Source organism: Photinus pyralis, unplaced genomic scaffold, assembly GCF_008802855.1.
Source record: "Photinus pyralis isolate 1611_PpyrPB1 unplaced genomic scaffold, Ppyr1.3 Ppyr1.4_LG10, whole genome shotgun sequence".
Taxonomy (NCBI): domain Eukaryota; kingdom Metazoa; phylum Arthropoda; class Insecta; order Coleoptera; family Lampyridae; genus Photinus; species Photinus pyralis.
The window spans coordinates 1,653,918-1,674,926 of record NW_022170250.1 but is presented as its reverse complement, the minus strand read 5'-3'; the positions used below and the strand labels follow the sequence as shown (position 1 = coordinate 1,674,926).

At 40.5% G+C, this 21,009-nt stretch overlaps 1 protein-coding gene across 5 annotated transcripts in view; it reads left to right on the top strand.

The window, feature by feature from the left end:
- The window catches only part of LOC116161553 (homeobox protein cut-like), a 96,535-nt gene that overhangs the window by 37,369 nt on the left and 38,157 nt on the right, over positions 1-21,009 (top strand). For all 5 annotated transcript variants that reach the window (XM_031474941.1, XM_031474938.1, XM_031474937.1 and 2 more), the window contains one exon: positions 17,415-17,549. In XM_031474941.1, coding sequence (XP_031330801.1) covers positions 17,415-17,549 — 135 coding nt within the window. The remainder of the gene's footprint in view (positions 1-17,414; positions 17,550-21,009) is intronic.

Sequence of the window (21,009 nt, the reverse complement as noted above, 5' to 3'; positions counted from 1 at the left end):
GGCGGCGCGGTCACCGAAACCCAGCTTAGAGATCATCTCCCAGCGTATGGACTAACACGTATCAGAGATAAATGCGAGGGTAAATTTAGTTTATAAAACCACCATCTTTTGGCTGGGGGGTATTCCATACCCCCCAGACCCCCCGGTGGTGCATGCTTTACAGTTTCATCATGAGTTCTTTAGCAGAAACGGTATAGATTTTTATAGTTAGTAGGGGTGTATGTACAGGTACTACCGGGGGTCTGTAATACCCCCAGCAACAAAGAAAGTAGTTTAATTTTGAGCTCGATTTTGAGTAATTACCTATCACGTATAGAAACGAGGTGAGGCGGCGCGGCCCCCGAAACCGAGCTTATCCCCCACCGTATGGACACTTATCAAAGTAAGTTTCATTCAAAGGTTGTTTATAAAGCGAGTAGTGTTACAAAACCTAATACTTCTTCGGCTGGAGGGTATTCCATAACCCCCCGGTGGTGTAGCCAACCTCATTAAAAATAATGTAACAGCAAAATGTATTGCTTAATGAGATTAAAGCGGCTACTACCCCCCCCCCCCTCGTGAGAATTTTTTTGGAAAATTAGTAGCGAAAAACGGTAAAACGCATGTGGTTTACGAAGACTAATGTTGCAAAAGCAATACTTCACCACGTCTGGAAGGCATTGATAAAGGGAGCATATGCCACCGGGGGGAGGGGGGGGGTGTATTATGGAGCCCCTCGTCCCACCAAAACAGAATAGTTGATTGAGACTATGTTGTACATAAAATGGAATGCCAGTTGTTAAATTTAATTAAAGAAATGAACTGTTCCAAATGTACTACCCTTTTTTGGCGCGCGGGGGGGGGCGGTGGTGTATACGTCTACATTAAAATTAATTGCAATATAACAGCAGAATTTATTGCAGAATAAGATTAGAGTTGCTACTGCCCCCCCCCCCTTGAGAACTTTTTTTTTTAACTTTTAGCAAAAAAAAAGGTGTAGAAACGCAAAATTTCTTCACCTGGGGAGGTATGTCATTAAAGTGCCACGGAACCTCTTTTTTTTCACTATTTCTTTGTGTCCCTTTCGAGTTTTGCTACGTTTACGGCCTATATCTTCATTGATCTCTGTTAGCCAGAGTATAGGTCCTAGGAAGTAACCATGCGGAGCACCACTTTGCTATCTTCACGACTAAGATTCGATTTCGTTGTCTCAAGGGGTAGAATAGGTATTTATAGTTGCAGTCGCCATCAATCAGCGAGTGAGTAAAGCAAAGAGACAACGAAGGGTGACAGAATTTCAAGGGGTTAATTCTTAGTTTGGCCATTGAACTTTCCGCTCGGGAAAAAAAACTGCATCAGAGACGAGGGAGTTAAAATTTTAAAACACTCATTACGTTTTCCATTTCACGCGATCGTATATAAGAATCATTATTACCCGGTATCAGCTTCCGAGTTCTGATACCATAAAACAGTGTCTGAGTTTGAATTAAAAATCAAAATATATTGCTCTGCATATATCCCCAGCTAGTTTAATAAGGTAGCAATCCTCAGTGGCGTCGCTACGCCACTCGCCCGATTCGGAAGTTACAAATACCTCCCCCGGGTTAATTCGTTTAAATTTCGCGACGATTACGACCTGACCGTTTCTGTCAACTTGGCGTCGACCAATTGCGCGCGATTGATTTGTTGCGAATTAGACAAGCGCGCTTTTAGACGCGGTACGCCACTGCATCGCCGGAGTAGATTGGTGGATGAAGCTATTGTTTTTATAATAACATTGAGATATTACTCTGTGCGGTATAGAAAGGTGGCTATGAACATATTTCACGTAATAAGAAGGCCGGGGGAGCGAAAAAGTGAACGCGCTGAATAATAAGATAGCCATGGAACTGAATATATAAGGATCCAAGCTCGCGCGCCCGTTATTATCTTTTTTCGCCGTTCAAAATTTACATGAATGTATCACTGATGATTTTGAATACGGGGCGCTATATTGATATTAACAATAGTAGACACAGTATTAAATATTCAACCCCCTCGGCTTCGGGGAAAAAATAAAAGTAACCTCCTCCCTCTCTCGAAAACATATTTAAAAATATTGCCGGAGTGGATTTATTTCGTGACGTAGATACCATAAATTTAGATCAAAAATTCAAACAATACCCTTATTTAAGACAAGTCGTCGGTCGCTCTCGAATAAGGTCGAAATTCCCTACATGAATTTAAAATGGGGTAACTTACTCGTATGGGTAGATATTTATCATTTTATACTTTGCATATTGGCTTGATGTGTGACCGAACAACATCTCGTATCACGTTTGATTCTCTCCGTTCAATTGCACCCCATTCGTTTCGTTTTTGTTTCATTTTTTCTATCGAAAAACGTCGATTTAAACGTGCATCAATTAAATTCATCTTTGCCTGAATGCAACTACAGCTTTCGATCGGTCAAGAATGGAGTGAAGTCACGGAATGACAATAGTGGGCATAGCAATTATTTTCCCAAATGATGCTCTATGTCGTATAAAAGGCGCTATTTCAACGAAACGAAGGTAATTCATAGAGAAAAGTAGTAGATCGACAATACAAAACGAATTTGGTACGGTACATAGCACCAGAGTATCATCGCGTGAGGATAATTGCAAGTTGAAGAATATCTGTAGCACAAAAAGAAAGTAGAGTTAGCACAATGAATTTCAACAGCACAAATTAGTAAAATGTGTGTATTTCAGTTGGAAATCATTTTTTTGAATATCTGTGGTATTTATAAAAGTTCAACAAATTTTATTTGTGACTAGAAATTCCGACAACGCTAAAAAATTACATTTCTGTGTCTGAATAGCCAATATGAAAATCCAAAATTTGGATTTATTGCTTAACAAAACTCAGCATTGTTCAAAAAATGATTCTGTGTAAGTCACGCAATGTTAGCAATCGATTTTTTTGAAATTTGTACATAAAACATTTTTTAAGAATTCAAAAAATTGTATTTGTCGCTCTGGAAATTCAGATAAAGCTTAAAAATGCATTATTCCCGTGAATTTTGTCTGTATAGCCCGATGTATAGCCACTATGAAAATCCAAGAATTGGAACTTGTTGCCTTGGATCACAGAACGCGATTAAAAAAAAAAAGAAAAATTTGTCTACCCTAAAAAGTAATTACAAGACTCGGCGCCCTTGTGGGAAAAGGTAGGATCGGGAGGTCTGGTACGCATACGAGAATTTGGTTACCTTTTCTTAAAAGCTAACATGAGGTTGTTAGAGGAATAGAGAAAGAATTATTGAGTCTCTTTGCTGAGGGCACTGCTAGGGGGTAGTCCGTACCCTCCAGACTCCTCAGTGCTACCTAACATTGAGTGTAATCCTTTTTCCTAATTATGAGAGTTTGAGCGCTCTTGTGGGAAGACATATGACCGGGGGGTCTGGGGGGTATGGATTACCCCCCAGCACCATATGAAGATTTGGTTCCTTTTTCAAAAGGTGTTAGACGTAATAGATAAAGAATTATCGAGTCTCCCTTTGCTGAGGGCACTGCTAGGGAGTGTTGGTGGTGGGTTTTTCATACCCCCAGACCCCCCGTTGCTACGTTCTTCTCAAAAACTCGAAAACTGAGTGTTACTACACTTCACAGGAAAAAAAGATTCGTCTACCTTTTTTGTAAAACTAATTATGAGAGTCTGAACGCTCTTGTGGGAAAACGAATGACCGCGGAGTCTGGAGGGGGGGGGGGGTATAATATCCCCCATCGGCATATAAAAATTTGGTTCCTTTTCTCAAAAGCAAACATGGGGTTGTTGGAGATAATAAGAAAGAATTTTCGAGTGTCCCTTTGCTAAGGGCACTGCTAGGGAGTGCTGCTGGGGGGTTTTTAAAACCCCCCAGACCCCCCGCCATTACGTTATTCTCCAAGAACTGAGTGCTACTGCACTTCACAGGAAAGAAAGATTCGTCTACCCTTTTTGTAAAACTAATTATGAGAGTCTGACCGATCTTGTGGGAAAACGAATGATCGGGGGGTCTGAAGGGAGAAGGGGTATAATACCCCCCCGCACCATATAAAAATTTGGTTCCTTTTTTCAAAAGCGAACATGGGGTTGTTGGAGATAATGGAGAAAGATTTATCGAGTGTCACTTTGCTGAGGGCACTAGTAGGGAGTATTGCTGAGGAGTTTTTCATACCCCCAAGACCCCCCGCTGCTACGTTCTTCTCCAAGAAGTGAGTGCTACTGCACTTCACAGGAAAGAAAGATTCGTCTACCCTTTTTGTAAAACTAATTATGAGAGTCTGAGCGATCTTGTGGGAAAACGAATGACCGCGGAGTCTGGAGGGGGGGGGGTATAATACCCCCCATCACCATATAAAAATTTGGTTTCTTTTTTCAAAAACAAACATGGGGTTGTTGGAGATAATAAGAAAGAATTATCGAGTGTCCCTTTGCTAAGGGCACTGCTAGGGAGTGCTGCTGGGGGGTTTTTAAACCCCCCAGAGCCCCCCCCCCCCCCATTACGTTATTCTCCAAGAACTGAGTGCTACTGCACTTCACAGGAAAGAAAGATTCGTCTACCCTTTTTGTAAAACTAATTATGAGAGTCTGACCGATCTTGTGGGAAAACGAATGCCCGGGGGGTCTGAAGGGGGAAGGGGTATAATTCCCCCCCCCCCCCGCACCATATAAAAATTTGGTTCCTTTTTTCAAAAGCGAACATGGGGTTGTTGGAGATAATGGAGAAAGATTTATTGAGTGTCACTTTGCTGAGGGCACTAGTGGGGAGTTTTTCATACCCCCAAGACCCCCCGCTGCTACGTTCTTCTCCAAGAACTGAGTGCTGCTACACTTCACAGGAAAGAAAGATTCGTCTACCCTTTTTGTAAAACTAATTATGAGAGTCTGAGCGCTCTTGTGGGAAAACGTATGACCGGGGGATCTGAAGGGGGAAGGGGTTTAATACCCCCCCGCACCATATAAAAATTTGGTTCCTTTTTTCAAAAGCGAACATGGGGTTGTTGGAGATAATGGAGAAAGATTTATCGAGTGTCCCTTTGCTAAGGGCACTGCTAGGGAGTCTTGCTGGGGAGTTTTTCATACCCCCAAGACCCCCCGCTGCTACGTTCTTCTCCAAGAACTGAGTGCTACTACACTTCACAGGAAAGAAAGATTCGTCTACCCTTTTTGTAAAACTAATTATGAGAGTCTGAACGCTCTTGTGGAAAAACGTATGACCGCGGGGTCTGGAGAAGGGGGGGGGGGTATAATACCCCCCATCACCATATAAAAATTTGATTTCTTTTTCCAAAAGCGAACATGGGGTTGTTGGAGATAACTGAGAAAAAATTATCGAGTGTCCCTTTGCTGAGGGCACTGCCAGGGAGTGTTGCTGGGATTTTTTTCATACCCCCCAGGCCTTGATTACTTTTTCTTAAAAACTAACATGAGGTTGATAGAGGTAATAGAGAATAAAGAAAAAAAAATGTTATTTGATGCTCTGGAAATTTTTTCAAAACTCAAAAATTGCATTTCTGAATTATTAACGTAAATTTATCTACATAGCTTCTATGAGAATCCAAAAATTGAATGAAGTTAGCAATTCATTTTTTGAATTTCGTTTGTGTAGCATTTATAAAAATTCAAAAAATGTTATTTTTCGTTTTTGAAATTCCGAAAAAGCTCAAAAATTGCAGTTATGGCAGTGTATAAATCGAACAATTGGAATTTTTTCGTGTAGTATACACTGTTGATTAAATTCTCAAAATTGCCCAGAAATTGCTTTTCGAATTGTTGCCCTGCTAAACTCAACACAGCTTCAAAAATTCTATGTTTTTGTATTGAAATTTGATACCCTGCATAACTCAAGAAAAATAAAAAAATGTTTTTTGAAATTTTTATATACGAGTTGGATATTTGTAGCTGGCTTAAAAATGTGAGCTCTGAAAGCTGTGATTGGATGCATTTTCAAGTACCTACGATTGTTTTTTGTGGCTTAATTGACACTACAGTTTCTTGAAAATGATTTTTTTTAATTCCAACATAATAATAGCACCATAGAATGCGTTCAATTTCTTATAAAACCTAAATATTAGTATTTCTAATTTTAACGTGTGCCCATTGGAAAGCTCGAGGGTGGAAAATGTCAACGCGCACTTAGAACGCAAATTGAAAATTTCTAAACTTAACAAAGTTAATAGTTGGACTAAAATTTAGTAGTAAATCGTATTGCCGCACTTTGTATTAGTGAATTCCACTACAGCGATCTCCGCTTATTCCATTAGGGCGACTTTCCTATACTCAAAACGAAATTATGCCCGCGTCTCGCTTCTACGCGCCAGAATCGGGGTGGAAACGGTAGGTGCGAGCGAGAGGGTTGCGAATATATCGCAAAAGTAACGCAGCGCCTCGTACGATATCTGACTGAAGTAATTCTATCTGTTAATTTTATTAATCCCAGCTAGAGTTGCTATATGCACAAGGAAGTTTTTGATTTACGCCCCTAAGATCATCTCTTTTGCTCTAACGCTCCGCGCGCTGAGCGAAGTTCGTAATCGTGGAGGGTTTTTTAGAGAGTTAAAGTTTTGTCAAAGCGTCGGATTTTGCTATCGAAACTGTACATATATTTTAGTTGTCTCATGTAGTGAATGTAAAACAGATTAGTCTCCATTTTGTTAAACTTTCGTAGATTAAGTAAGCGCACCCTTTTTCGTAAAGAAAAAGTACCTTCAAAGTAAACCCCCATCGTATTGAATTTTGTCACTCTTTGATAACTAATTAGTGATGCTAGGGGCTCTTATTTTACTACTGCTAACCCTTTTATATCAACCGTTGTCTCTCTCCTCCCCCCAACCCCTAAGTTCTAATATAGTTTCCTTTTTCCATCCCTTTTATTCGCCAAATCGCAAAATGTCACAATTTAGAAAAAAAACCGCCGCACGCATCGCTCCAAAATATTGAAAGGCTCCACGAATTATTCAAAACGAATATTATAAGCGAGCGTCCCCCTTTCAAACCAATCCTTCACTTCGAGCTTTACATTTCAGATAATGATTTGCTAAAACCAAAGTCTTTGAATGTCTCTTATTGATCCTTATTTGTAGCGAGTAATGGTTTTGATGAGATTCATAAAGCGAAATTACCGTCCTTTTCTAAAACTTATTAAAGAAAAGCGAAACGCAACGCTTCTGTCTGCCGACGTAAGGTAAATTTATGAAATTACGTTAACTGCTATATATTACGAAAACGCAATTATTGAGATGTGGAAAATGATATTGATTTGCCTTTGTCTTATTAAACCCGTCAAATATCATTAATATCGAGTAGAAACGAGCGGGGGAAACAACGTCGGATGTAATTAGATAATGATTAATTAGAACTTTAAGGGTACCATCCTTTTTAATGCCTTCGTGTTAATTAATTTATTCTTCGAATATGTGTAACGATTGGCACGAAATAAAAAATTGATATACCATTAATTATTATGCTTTGTCGTATCAAAAATCCTTTGGTGCAAGCATCAAAGTTCGATGATTCTGCATCAAAAATTGATGATGTCATAACGAATCAATGAGTCGCTGGAATGGTTGGTAGAAATTAATTCCTTACATTGAGACCTTTCATTAGAGTACCATGAAGGATAAAACCAGTTACGCCCCCCCCCCCCCCCCCCCACTATATTGATAAGAGGTAAGAATGAATGATTTTTTCGAAAAGTAGTGATTAAGTACTTAGTCTGTCGAAACTAATTAATTTAGAAGAGGCCTTTCGTTAGAATATCATGAAGGGTAGGATATGTGTTCACCCCCCTACCATTTTCAATTGATAGTCTCAAGTAAAAGTTATGCACGTTGTACTTTCAAAAACAAAGTGGGTCCGGACAGCCGGACAGACAAAACACAAACAATAAAACTTTTTTTTAATTATTAAAAAAACGCCATGGAATACTCTCCAGCAAAGGAAAACTTGAGGGGATTTTCTCCACAATCATCTCCCTATACTAGAGGGAGTGTGGGGGAGGGGGGGTTGTTTCGTACCCCCCCGTTCCGTGTTTTTACCCAACACGAGTAGGGTACTTTTTAAAGTATCACGAGAATCCTCCAGCTAGAATGACGAATGACACCAACACCAAGTCAGTAAGTGGTGTCGTTCCGGAGCCTTTGTGACAGACAGACAGACAGACGTCAATAGTGCAAAAGTGCACGTTTTATTTTTTGACAGTGAAAGTGCACTAAAAACAAAAGATCAGAGGACAATGACTCCATTACAAAAACGAAAGAGCACGGAACAATGATCGCATTAAAAAAAATTTCCCGTCCTGGCGTCGAATTTTTGCGTCCGTTTTTCCATTTTTTGATATTTGAACCGCTGTGTTTAAGTACGTTTGGTAATCATTAAATCGAAACGAAATGATAAAATTTTGATTTTTTTAATGGAGATGGGATTATGTCGTCTTAATGAAATATTTACTGTTGCAAAATTGGATACTTTCGCCCTTCACCTTTGAAAACAATATTCATTCCACCCTTTTTTTGGATATTAAAACCTGTATCCTTTTGAAACACTAGTTGATGACGTCATAGGTTTATGCGTCACCATCGCCTGTTGTAGATCTATGATGACTAATACGTTAAGAATGCAATGGAATGTATCCCTTATCATCAATACGAAGTATCTGGGCAAAACCCTACGCCCTTATTGCGAATGCATATAGTAAAAGTCCGTTCGTACAATTTAAAAAAATAAAATAAGGACAAAGGTACCTTTTTTGTACCATCACCGATACAAAAAGATGACTTACCCAAGGCGCCAGGCTCCTCAGCTAGGGATTTAGGGTCCTTCGTCTCCTAATTTCGCTGGAAACACGAAACGGGCACAAATTACAACGCGATAAATACGACGCTAACACGGCAAATACTGAACAATTTGGTACAATTTTAGGAGAAACACCTGCGTCTTATCGCGTACGCAAAAGGCAATCGCGCCGGTTCCTAATTGACGAATGTAACCGACGATTGTTTATCGAACGATATTGACGCGCAATCGATGCATTTTGGAAATTTACAGGCAGAGGCGTATTCAGGATGTTATGCGCCCATCAAGCACGGGGTTGGCGTTTGGGGATTGTCTTCCTTTCAACATTTTTTTGTCGCGTGAAAAATCCGCGCAAAACACGATATTGGAGAATAGAAAATCGCTCCTGGAATATTCGTTCCTAGGAAACTTTCCCTCAATTACATTCTTGCTGGAATGGTAGGATTTCACCATGAAGTTAAAGGCTCTTAAATTCCTTATAGGCGATTAGTGATCACTTTATCCAGTGAGGAAGGTTTAAAGGGGCTGCAATTGAAGATTGGAGGCTAATTTTTTTCAATTCTCTCGACCCTGGAATGGCAGGATTTGGTCCTGGAATTTACTCTTAAAAACTCCTAAATGCTGTACTCTGTATGGTGCCTAAGGACTCTTAAATTCCGTATAGTTTATTAAAAATATTGGTGCCCTATACTGACCCTTAAAACCTTGTAAAGTTTCCGTTCTAAAAACCTCGCTAAGAGGTCTTACATGCAACGTTTCGCGAGGGAAAGTAGCGCCGGGGAATAACCCCCAGCAAAGGAAAGCTTGTGGAGCCTTTTTCTACAATCATCATTAAATCATTTGTGTACTCATGGGAATAAAGTTTACGTATACTGGGGGGTATTCCAAACCCCCCGCCCCAGTATCAGCAGTAGGGTAATCACGAGAGTCCTCAGGAGTTAACGTTTCGCGTGGTAACGTAGACCGGGGGGTGTGGGGGGTTTGTGTACTCATGGGAATAAAGTTTACGTATACTGGGGGGTATTCCATATCCCCCCCGACCCCCCGGTTGTGTGTTTTTACCCGACACGAGTAGGGTACTTTTTTAAAGTGTCACGAGAGTCTTCAGGAGTTAACGTATCACGTGGTAACATAGGCCGGGGGGGCTGGGGGGTTTGTGTACTCATGGGAATAAAGTTTACGTATACTGGGGGGCATTCCATACCCCCCAGACCCCCCGGATGTGTGTTTTTACCCGACACGAGTAGGGTACTTTTTTAAAGTGTCACGAGAGTCCTCAGGAGTTAACGTATCACGTGGTAACATAGACCGGGGGGCCTGGGGGGTTTGTGTACTCGTGGAAATAAAGTTTACGTATACTGGGGGGTTTTCCATACCCCCCAGACCCACCGGTTGTATGTTTTTACCCGACACGAGTAGGGTACTTTTTTAAAGTGTCACGAGAGTCCTCAGGAGTTAACGTTTCGCGTGGTAGCATACACCGGGGGGTCTGGGGGGTTTGTGTACTCATGGAAATAAAGTTTACGTATACTGGGGGGTATTCCATACCCCCCAGACCCCCCGGTTGTGTGTTTTTACCCGACACGAATAGGGTACTTTTTTAAAGTGTCACGAGAGTCCTCAGGAGTTAACGTTTCGCGTGATAACGTAGACCGGGGGGTCTGGGGCGGTTTGTGTACTCATGGGAATAAAGTTTACGTATACTGGGGGGTATTGATACCCCCCAGACCCCCCGGTTGTGTGTTTTTACCCGACACGAATAGGGTACTTTTTTAAAGTGCCACGAGAGTCCTCAGGAGTTAACGTTTCGCGTGGTAGCATACACCGGGGGGTCTGGGGCGGTTTGTGTACTCATGGGAATAAAGTTTACGTATACTGGGGGGGTATTCCATACCCCCCAGACCCCCCGGTTGTGTGTTTTTACCCGACACGAGTAGGGTACTTTTTTAAAGTGTCACGAGAGTCTTCAGGAGTTAACGTATCACGTGGTAACATAGGCCGGGGGGGCTGGGGGGTTTGTGTACTCATGGGAATAAAGTTTACGTATACTGGGGGGCATTCCATACCCCCCAGACCCCCCGGATGTGTGTTTTTACCCGACACGAGTAGGGTACTTTTTTAAAGTGTCACGAGAGTCCTCAGGAGTTAACGTATCACGTGGTAACATAGACCGGGGGGCCTGGGGGGTTTGTGTACTCGTGGAAATAAAGTTTACGTATACTGGGGGGTTTTCCATACCCCCCAGACCCACCGGTTGTATGTTTTTACCCGACACGAGTAGGGTACTTTTTTAAAGTGTCACGAGAGTCCTCAGGAGTTAACGTTTCGCGTGGTAGCATACACCGGGGGGTCTGGGGGGTTTGTGTACTCATGGAAATAAAGTTTACGTATACTGGGGGGTATTCCATACCCCCCAGACCCCCCGGTTGTGTGTTTTTACCCGACACGAATAGGGTACTTTTTTAAAGTGTCACGAGAGTCCTCAGGAGTTAACGTTTCGCGTGATAACGTAGACCGGGGGGTCTGGGGCGGTTTGTGTACTCATGGGAATAAAGTTTACGTATACTGGGGGGTATTGATACCCCCCAGACCCCCCGGTTGTGTGTTTTTACCCGACACGAATAGGGTACTTTTTTAAAGTGCCACGAGAGTCCTCAGGAGTTAACGTTTCGCGTGGTAGCATACACCGGGGGGTCTGGGGCGGTTTGTGTACTCATGGGAATAAAGTTTACGTATACTGGGGGGGGGGGGGGGGGTACCCCACAGACAATAAATAAATCACGAGTTAACGTTTCGCGAGCACTTTTTCTGAGTTTTCTACAAAAATTCGTGTTTTTGAACCCTGGCCTTTTTAGCATAATTTTCGGGAAATGGTCATCGATTTTTACGTAACTGGGAATACCCCTCAGACCCCCCGGTGCTACGTTCTATGCAGTGCGGAGAAAACGATACGGTAATCATTTTCCCCAACAACCGTCAAGCCAGTCTTGAAGACTAAACGGTTTGGGGGTCTTTCTGGGGGATATGGGCCCTCCAGTATATATGATAGTTTCAATGACATTTCCAGAACACCACCATGGGGGTACTGAGTTTTACAATTATCGGCTTTTACGTTGCTGAGTATAGTATTGTTTCCAAACTCGGTCGGAAAACGACTTATTTCGGATCAGCTGCATTTTTCTGAGAAATTTTGGCTTGTAGAATGCAGAAAATTGGCGAGATCTAAAAACTTCGTCGCAGATTACAAAAAAAAACGATTTTCAATTAAAACAAAGTGCTTCTAAAGTTGGAGAGATCGAGAAGTTTCGTCGAATTAGAAAAAAAAACGAATTTGAATTAAAGTAAGGTGATTTCAAAATTGATCGAAAAGCTACTAGCCTCAGATCGACTTGGAAACGTTTTTTTTTCTATGAAGTTTTGGCCTGTAGAATCCAAAAACAGTTAAATTTACCTTGTCGAAAAACTACCTTGAAAGTTATAGCAAAAAACAGGATTTTGCTTCCAAATCCGATCGAAAAACGACTTATATCAGATAGGGATTTTTTCTGAGGGATTCGATTGAAAAACGACTTGATTCAGATGAACTTTTTGAATGCATTCTAAAACCTATCCCAGAACCAGTTGTTTCAGAGCGACTTGAAAATGAAATTCTGACCTGTAGGATCCAAAAAATTCAAATTTGTCGAAATAATTCGTCAAAAAGTATATTAGAAAAAAAGGTTTTCTACTTTTATATTTTGAAATCTTAAACTCAATTTGCGAATCCAGTCGTATTGTGGGAAAGTATCAGAGATATTTCAGGAATTTGATCTTTTTGGAAACTTCAATTAGAAACGCTTCCACGTTAAAATATCGACAGATCGCTCGATATAGTTTTCTTGTTCGTTACGATCAGATATCGGTCCTGGGCTGACAACTTTACGACTTGCATATCTCGATTTCATTAAATCGCGAGCGGCGAATTAGTGCTCGAGATCCAAAATCTAATAATAAACTATCTCAACTTGCAATTAATGAAGTAATGCTCGATATTTCAATATAAATTCCACTCGATTATTTGTCACGCTTCGAAAATTATTTGAGATTTTGATTAAACAAAAAGCTTTGTATTCTCCATCGATACAGAATCTGGATATTCGGGGTAGGTAGTGCTGATGCTCGTCGAAGTTAATTTCATTATTGATGAACACGTCAAATTTTCTTTTGTTGATATTTCGAACCTCTCGCTCTCTCTCCACCCTCTTTTACTTTGATTCGCCCGATTTTATCAATAAAATACGCTTCGACCTCTTAAATTTTTGCAATTTTTCTGTTTAACGTTCCGGAACCGTTTTACAACCAACCGCGTACATTCGATGGGGCGTATAATTTATAAAATTTATGAATGGTCGCGCCTTACATTATTATTGTGTGAAAATGTGGGCTGTAACTCGAAGGATGGAAATTCATTTTTCAAAAACGTACCACCGCCGAAATCGATATGATACAGATTACCTCGGAAAATAATAAACTTCGAGCTTTTCTCTGTGGGGATTCTTCAATATAAGGGGTTGAAGTAAATGCGGGGGTGGTTACTTAGTTAATTAACAGATGTGATTACTAATAAAGTTATCGGTGCCTTTAAGCGGATTCCCTTTCAAAACTTTTACCTAATTAAACAGCCCGGGACAGTTTTTATTTTGACTCTGTCCCGCTTTATTGTCATCCCTTTTTTTTTATTTTCCCCGCTAAGGGACGTACCTGGCAGGAAATTAGAATCGAATAAAAATGTATTTTCTAAAGGCAATTTGAAGTCGAAGTAGACATTTCCGATCGTTTTTTATGGCATGTGACATCTGGAGCGTCCCTCCTATAACAGATATTTAAGTGTCTACCGGATACGAGTCCTAAATCATTTGGTTAGAATCGCTTCGTACACTGCCTGTGAAAAGACAGAATCACTTATTTTTTCTCTTTAAATAGACTCTTGAAATATTTAAAACCTCTGTGAAATTACACCCCACGTAATTAAACGAGAATTTTAATCGACCCTATACACTATTTTCTGACTTTCCCTCCCGCTCTCCTGCAGGAGCAGTTATGCTCCATGGGTTTTTGTTGTCATTTATTAAATGTTTGGTCTATAAAAACCGCCGTAATCAATCGTACACTGCATTTTTTCGCAGAGAGGGTTGTAAGCTCAACAATTACAGTAAAAGCTGCGATGAAAGATCAGTTTATACTGTAATATGACAGAGACGAGAATTTTAGGTTGATTATGTTGTTTTAAAACAAATAACAAAATAGCGCGAAGGTAGGCAGCAATCGCTACATATTAGAACGAGGTGAGGCGGAGCAGCCGCCGAAACTGAGCGTATAGAACAAGACGTATCATATCGACAAGTAATTATAGTAGATAAATTGCGAAGCCTCACCTTGTTCTGATACGTCACGGTCCATATGCTCTGTTTTGGGCGGCTGCGCCACCTCACCTCGCGCTATTACGTCAAGGTACATACGCTGAAGGTGTCCAATTTCATTTTTAATTGAGCAATAGCATTCTAGTCTCAATTTTTGGATTTTATTTCGAAATTCACTCGAACTGAAAGCAACCCTTAAGACAGGCAACTCTCCTAACGGATTAAGAGCGAGGTGAGGCGGCGCAGCCGCCGAAACCGAGCGGATAGGGAAGACGTATCAACCGGAAAGTAATAAAGTGGATAGATTGCGCCGCCTCACGTTGTTATGATTCGTCGCGGTCCATATGCTCGATTCCGGCGGCTGCGCCGCCTCACCTCGCGCTATTGCGTTAAGGTAGATACGCTGAAAGTGTACAGTTTAATTTTGAATTAGATGGGTATAGCGTTCTCGTCGCCATTTTTCGTTTTAATTCGAAATTCACTCGAACAACTTGTTCTGAAAGCAACCCTTAATACAGGCAAAACTCACAACGTATCAGAGCGAGGTGAGGCGCCGCCGGAACCGATCGAATAGAGCAGGACATTTCGGTTCGGAAAGTAATTATCGTAGATAAATTGCACTGCCTCACATTGTTCTAATATATCACGGTCCATATGCTCGGCTTCGGCGGCTGCGCCGCCTCACCTCGCGCTAGTTCGTTGGGATACATACTCTGAAGGTGTCAAGTTTCGTTTTGAATTAGATGAGCATAACATTCTCGTCTCCATTTTTCGTTTTAGTTCGAAATTCACGCGCTGAACTCGAAGAGAAATCAACCCTTAATACACGCAACACTCATAACGTATTAGAGCGAGGTGAGGCGGCGCAGCCGCCGAAACCGAGCGTATAGGGCAGGACGTATCAAATTGACATGTAATTATAGTAGATAAATCGAGAGATAAATTGCGTCGCCTCACTTTGTTTTGGTAAGTTACGGTCCATATGCTCGGTTTCGGCGGCTGCGCCGCCTTTCCTCGCGCTATTACCGTACGCTGAAGGTAAAAAGTTTAAATTCGATTGAGATTGATTGAGAATAATATTCTCTTTTCAATTTTTCGTTTTAGTTCGAAAGTCACGCGCTAAACTCGAATCAACCCTTAATACAGGCAACACTCTTAAGGTATTAGAGCGAGGTGAGGCGGCGCAGCCGCCGAAACCGAGCGTATAGGGCAGGACGTATCAAATCGACAAGTAATTATAGTAGATAAATTGCGTCGCCTCACTTTGTTCTGGTAAGTCACGGTCCATATGCTCGGTTTCGGCGGCTGCGCCGCCTCACCTCGCGCTGTTACGTTACGCTGAAGGTAAAAAGTTTAAATTAGATTGAGATTGATTGAGAATCACATTCTCTTCTAAAATTTTCGTTTTAGTTCGAAATTCACGCGCTAAACTCGAAGTGAAATGAACCGTTAATACAGGCAACACTCTTAAGGTATTAGAGTGAGGTGAGGCGGCGCAGCCGCCGAAACGAAGCGTATAGAGCAGGACGTATCAAATCGACAAGTAATTATAGTAGCTAAATTGCGTATCTTCACTTTGTTTTTGTAAGTTACGGTCCATATGCTCGGTTTTGGCAGCTGCGCCGCCTCACCTCACCCTGTTACATTACACTAAAGGTAAAAAGTTTAATTTCGAATTCAATTGATTGAACATAGTGTTCTCACAATTTTTCGTTTTAGTTCGAAAATCATGTGCCCAACTCTTAAGTGAAAGCAACCCTTAATACAGGCAACACTCATAACGTATTAGAGCGAGGTAAGGCGACAGTTCTTGGAAACTTTTGAAGACCCGAAAGAGTGGTGGCGACTGTTAAGGCTGTTAACGATGCTCAAAAGTGTACTTACAGAGACCTTTAAAGCTCGTAAATGGTTTCAACAATTCGAGTAGTACTTTTAATGAATGTTAAACAGTCTTAAAGGCTCTAAAAGGCTCACTCTTCTAAAGGTCTGTTAGACGCTTCCCCAAAGGTTGTGGAGTACACTGAATTTTTTTAGAGAATTTAGTGCCGTCATCCTCCCCGAATCCGGTCTTATGGAAAACCAAAGGTCAAATCGAGAAGAAGTCTTTTTGAAGGGCGAGATGAAGTGGTTTTATGGTGTAATTAATAGATATAATCAATTGCGAATGGATCAGAAGTTAAAATACTCAAGTCACTTCTTCCCCCAGTGATTGAGCTTGGGGGAGGTTTCAGAATGTTTCGCTAGGCGCATTCACAATTTCTGGCACACATTTTTTCCAAAATACTGGTTCAAGAATGGCTTGAAATGTAATATTCCAATGCTTCTTTGCCTGGAGCGTATTCCACCCTTCCCCTGTCTCTTACAGTGGAATTTATTTCAACGTAAGGTAAGAATTACTGAAAATCTCCCCAGCCTGCTTTCAAAAAAGGTTTTTGACGACCCTAAAGGTCTTTAAAAGACTGATATACAATTTAGAGTTTGAAAACCCGTAAAAACTGTTGGGGACTGTCTTAAAGCTAGACCTTTAAAGCTCGTATCTCAAATGCTCTTAACGACTCCCAAAAGCTCCATTACGCTGATTACGCATTAGGGCAAGGTGAGGGAAGCTTATGGGGCAACACATCAAATCGAGAAAAGAGGGGTGCATCCAAATCTGAGGTCTATTTTGAAATTCGAACGAGTGGTCAGAGGTTCCAACATTCAAAGAAATCCCCTCTCCCAGAGGCGTTTGGGCATGGGGTACTTTTTGGACAGCGAACCGAACCTTTGTCTCGGTCTCGGCAAACCTCTGGATAATGCAGATAATTTAAAACACTTTATCACGAACCATTTTTTCCCCGTCAAACCACAGAAACTGATAAGACGTTAAGGAAATTGTTATCATCCCATTTAAACAATTATTCACTGCTGCTTATATAATATGTATGTAGGAAGTTGTCATTTATTTTTGTTATGACGCGATATTTTGCAGTTTCGATGCCACGCCGCTGCCACTGCTACAAACAACAAAGGCGAATTCGTAAAATAAAAATATGTATCTTTCGCTGGCATCAAAATTTCCACACGAATGACTGTACACGTATATTTAAATCAAACATTCAACCATAGGTACACCGTATGACAATCGACTGATATGATAATTACCCTGTAGGTGCGATTAATTTTCTTACACGTACCTCGTCCCCCCTAAAATTACCCACTAACGCGATTTTAACCAACCCCAATTTTTGCTTTCAGAGAGCGACACTCGCCGAAAAAGAAGTCACAACGCTGAAAGAGCAATTAGCAGGTACGAACGTGGGCTACGAGACGAAAGACGGAAACATGGAGAAACCAAATTTTGAAAGTGAAATCGCTGCCAAAGACAAAGAGGTGAGTTTTTTTCCGTTACGTGCGTGCGTATATTATTTTAATGCGCGTAATTAACATCTGAGAAAATTAACATCTGGAGTCGATATAACGACTTAGAAATAAATATCGACCAATTCCCCAATATCGACGGGTGGAAAAATTGCGTTTTACTTCCTCGAAATTGATTTCCGCCCTGTGTTTTTTGCCTCTCCCGGTAACATCTTAAGTAGGATTAAGAGGATGTTCTCCACGTCGTCGGCGTCGGTGGTCTTCGTTATTGAAAGAAATTTCGAATGTGAAGGAGGAATGTACACAAATTTTCTGTTATGGATACACTTGTTTCGTATAAACCGATTACGAAACAAGGAAGCGGGAAATAAATCACTTTAGGGGGATTTTTGGTGGTTTTATACGGAATTATCGACGATCTTTACCCATTCAATGTAGCTTTGAATTGGTTCGTAAAACTGAACGTTTTCGTAGATTTTGTGACAGTTTTCTTTTTATATACTGTTGTAAACTATTTCTTCGAGTACCACTGTCAAATAATAGACCTAATAATAGTAATTTATTGAAAGAATGTTGAAAGTTATACAAAGCAAGGTAGCTGGACAATAGGTGACTTATCTTTGGTGCAATAACACCTTTTTGTTAATAATTTTGGACGGCAAAGTCAACAAAATATGTGGAAATTAGTGAATCGCAACTCATACCGCACGTAGATTCTAAGCCGAAGGGTTTTTGTTAGCAGTGTCCCCTCCCTAGAAACTTGTAACTTGCCCCTCGTTCGAGTCTACAGTTGAGATTCGAGGTCATTCACAGCCGTAGCTGTTTATTTACAGTATTTTCCATCCCTGTGACTCTCTCTTGCATATTACATATATTTCGTGGGAATGTTAGCCAAAAGAAACTAGAATTTCATCTTTAATGTTGTTTTTTTTTTCAAAAATGCGCTAAAAACGGTAATCTAGGGCTATTTTCATGCGACCCACCTGAAAAATGGCTCATCTTTTGGTCTTTCTCTAACTATTCGAGTTTCATTCATTTTTGCAACTTCAGATTTCGTCACGAATATGCACTTTCACCGATAATTAAATTTAGCGATTGCTGTTCCGTGAACGTTTTTAATTATCCCACAGCCAATTCAATGTTTAGTTAATTAGCTCGCACATTCTGTAATAATTTGTTCAAAAATCAACCATCCTGTATATTTCGCGCCAGTTTGGTACTATCGGAATTTACCATTAAGTCGAAACGTAACTGAGACAAATAACGTTAATGAATGCAATATGCATCATCGCGAGCGTAATCCATTTACAACATAACATACAGTAAAGATAATCAACTTTGAAGTGTTAAAATTAATTTGATTTGGCGGCGGTAAAATAAAATTGGCAACAAAACAAAAGAATTTGTAAACTTAAGGGGTCAAAGAAACAACTAATTACCTTACAGGAAAATAATAAAGGACGAAGTGACACGTTTCGAAAATACCTCATTAAACTGACGCTCTTTTTTTTCTCATATAAACGTACGTCGCTGCTTGAACAAAGAATCGAAAATAATTTTCAGATCTTACTACGTCTAGGTTTTATTACTCAATGACTCATGCGATTTTGGCAAATTAACAATACGGAAAGATATGAATCACGAGCTGGACGAGAAAAAATCGGTATTGGGCGTTTATCGGAACGTATATTATAAATAAAACGTGAAAAATGCCAAAAAAATTATTTATAAGTCGGTACCGTATTTTAGGCGAGCTCTCCTCGCGACGTTTCTTGGTGTTTACAAATTCTGCTTGATACTTGCAATTTAGGCGGTATTTCATCTGTGATTGGCTTGGCTCCTAATGCGTTTGTTGAGAGCGGTCAGGGTAAAATAACATAAAAATGTATACAGCTCCATCAGCAGGCCATATCTCATCAGATAATGACCAAATTTAGATCCGGGGAGATTTATACTAACAGCAACAGTTAATATATTATATAGTAAAAGCAGTGGTCCTGAAATAGTCCCTTGAGACACACCACTTTGTTACTTCCCCTTTCTCAAACCTCCCCCGAACTCATAGGCCACAAATTAGAACTTCTTCGCAACCTGAACAGAATTTCTATCAAGAGAGAGTTCGTGTAAATAAAATATACACCTCCTAATGGTTCTGAGAACCTGATACAATACACTTAAAATAAAAATTTACAGCAAGGTAGCAGAGTAACTGTTACTTTTGCGCATTTTCGCGATCCTAGCATAACCACTTTTAAGAGGAATTTGTAAGAAAACCTGTTCTGTGGTCCTGATACCATAATAAAAATAACTTTCCAAACAGAACGCTTTTTACATGCCCCCGCCCCCGCCCTTTTCAAAGGTTTTTCGGGTAATGTTCAACAAAGCTCATTGTGATAAATATTCTATCGAGAATTGGAGGCCGAGGGATTCCACACCACTAGATCTAACACCCCCCCCCCCCCCTAGTTAAAGGTAATGCGCTTGGGAGATTACTGTTGACACTTGACCAGATTTTGCTTTAATATTTATAAAAATTGGTCTCAAAGTGTCTCAAATAAGGAATATCACCGGGGCTCTGGAATCTCCCCACCCACCCCCCCGCGAAAAGTACGAATGCGTTTGGGACATGGCTGTTTATAAACAACACTTTAAACGATTTTTCTGTAATATTTATTTTAAAAAAATGTAACTGTCTCAAATTAGGAATACCACCGGGGGGTGCAGTGGCGTACGTAGAAATTTATTCTGGGGGGGATTAACAAGTTCGTGGCACATACAGTCACCCAGTGCGTACTAGAAGGACGAGGGGGAGGGGGGTAAGAAATAGAAATTGGGTTGCAGGTTGCTGATGCTGGTAATCATTTATCTATTTATTATTGTACATACGAAAAAGATTAGATTAGAACGGTATTTTATTTCTTATTGCTGACAGGCCCCTTTATTGCTTTTGATTTAATTAGTCAACGAAAACTTTGAATAATAGGTATATTTATGGGCAAAAAACCAATTTCGACAAAAAATTCAAAGGGCTGTAACTTTTGATCTAGTCGACCGGTCGATCTGAGACAATTTTTTTTCGGGGCAAAAAAAGGCAGTGTATAACCTCCCTTTTTTTCCAAAAATCGACTGCACCAAAATTTCTCGGGAAAAAACTTTTTCTGATTAATTTGGGTGCGTAGAATCCAAAACGATTCGTACTTTTTCGATTAGACGTCTCAATCAAAAGTTATGGTCAAAAAACCAATTTCGACAAAAAATTCAAAGGGCTGTAACTTTTGATCTAGTAGTCCGATCTTGGAACTGTTTGAAATTATGGATTCTACAGGCCACATTCTATAAGAAAATATTTTTTTTCCGGTCGATCTGAGACAATTTTTTTTCTGGGCAAAAAAAGGCAGTGTATAAACCTTCCTTTTTTCCCAAAAATCGACTGCACCAAAATTTCTCGGGAAAAAACTGTTTCTTATTAATT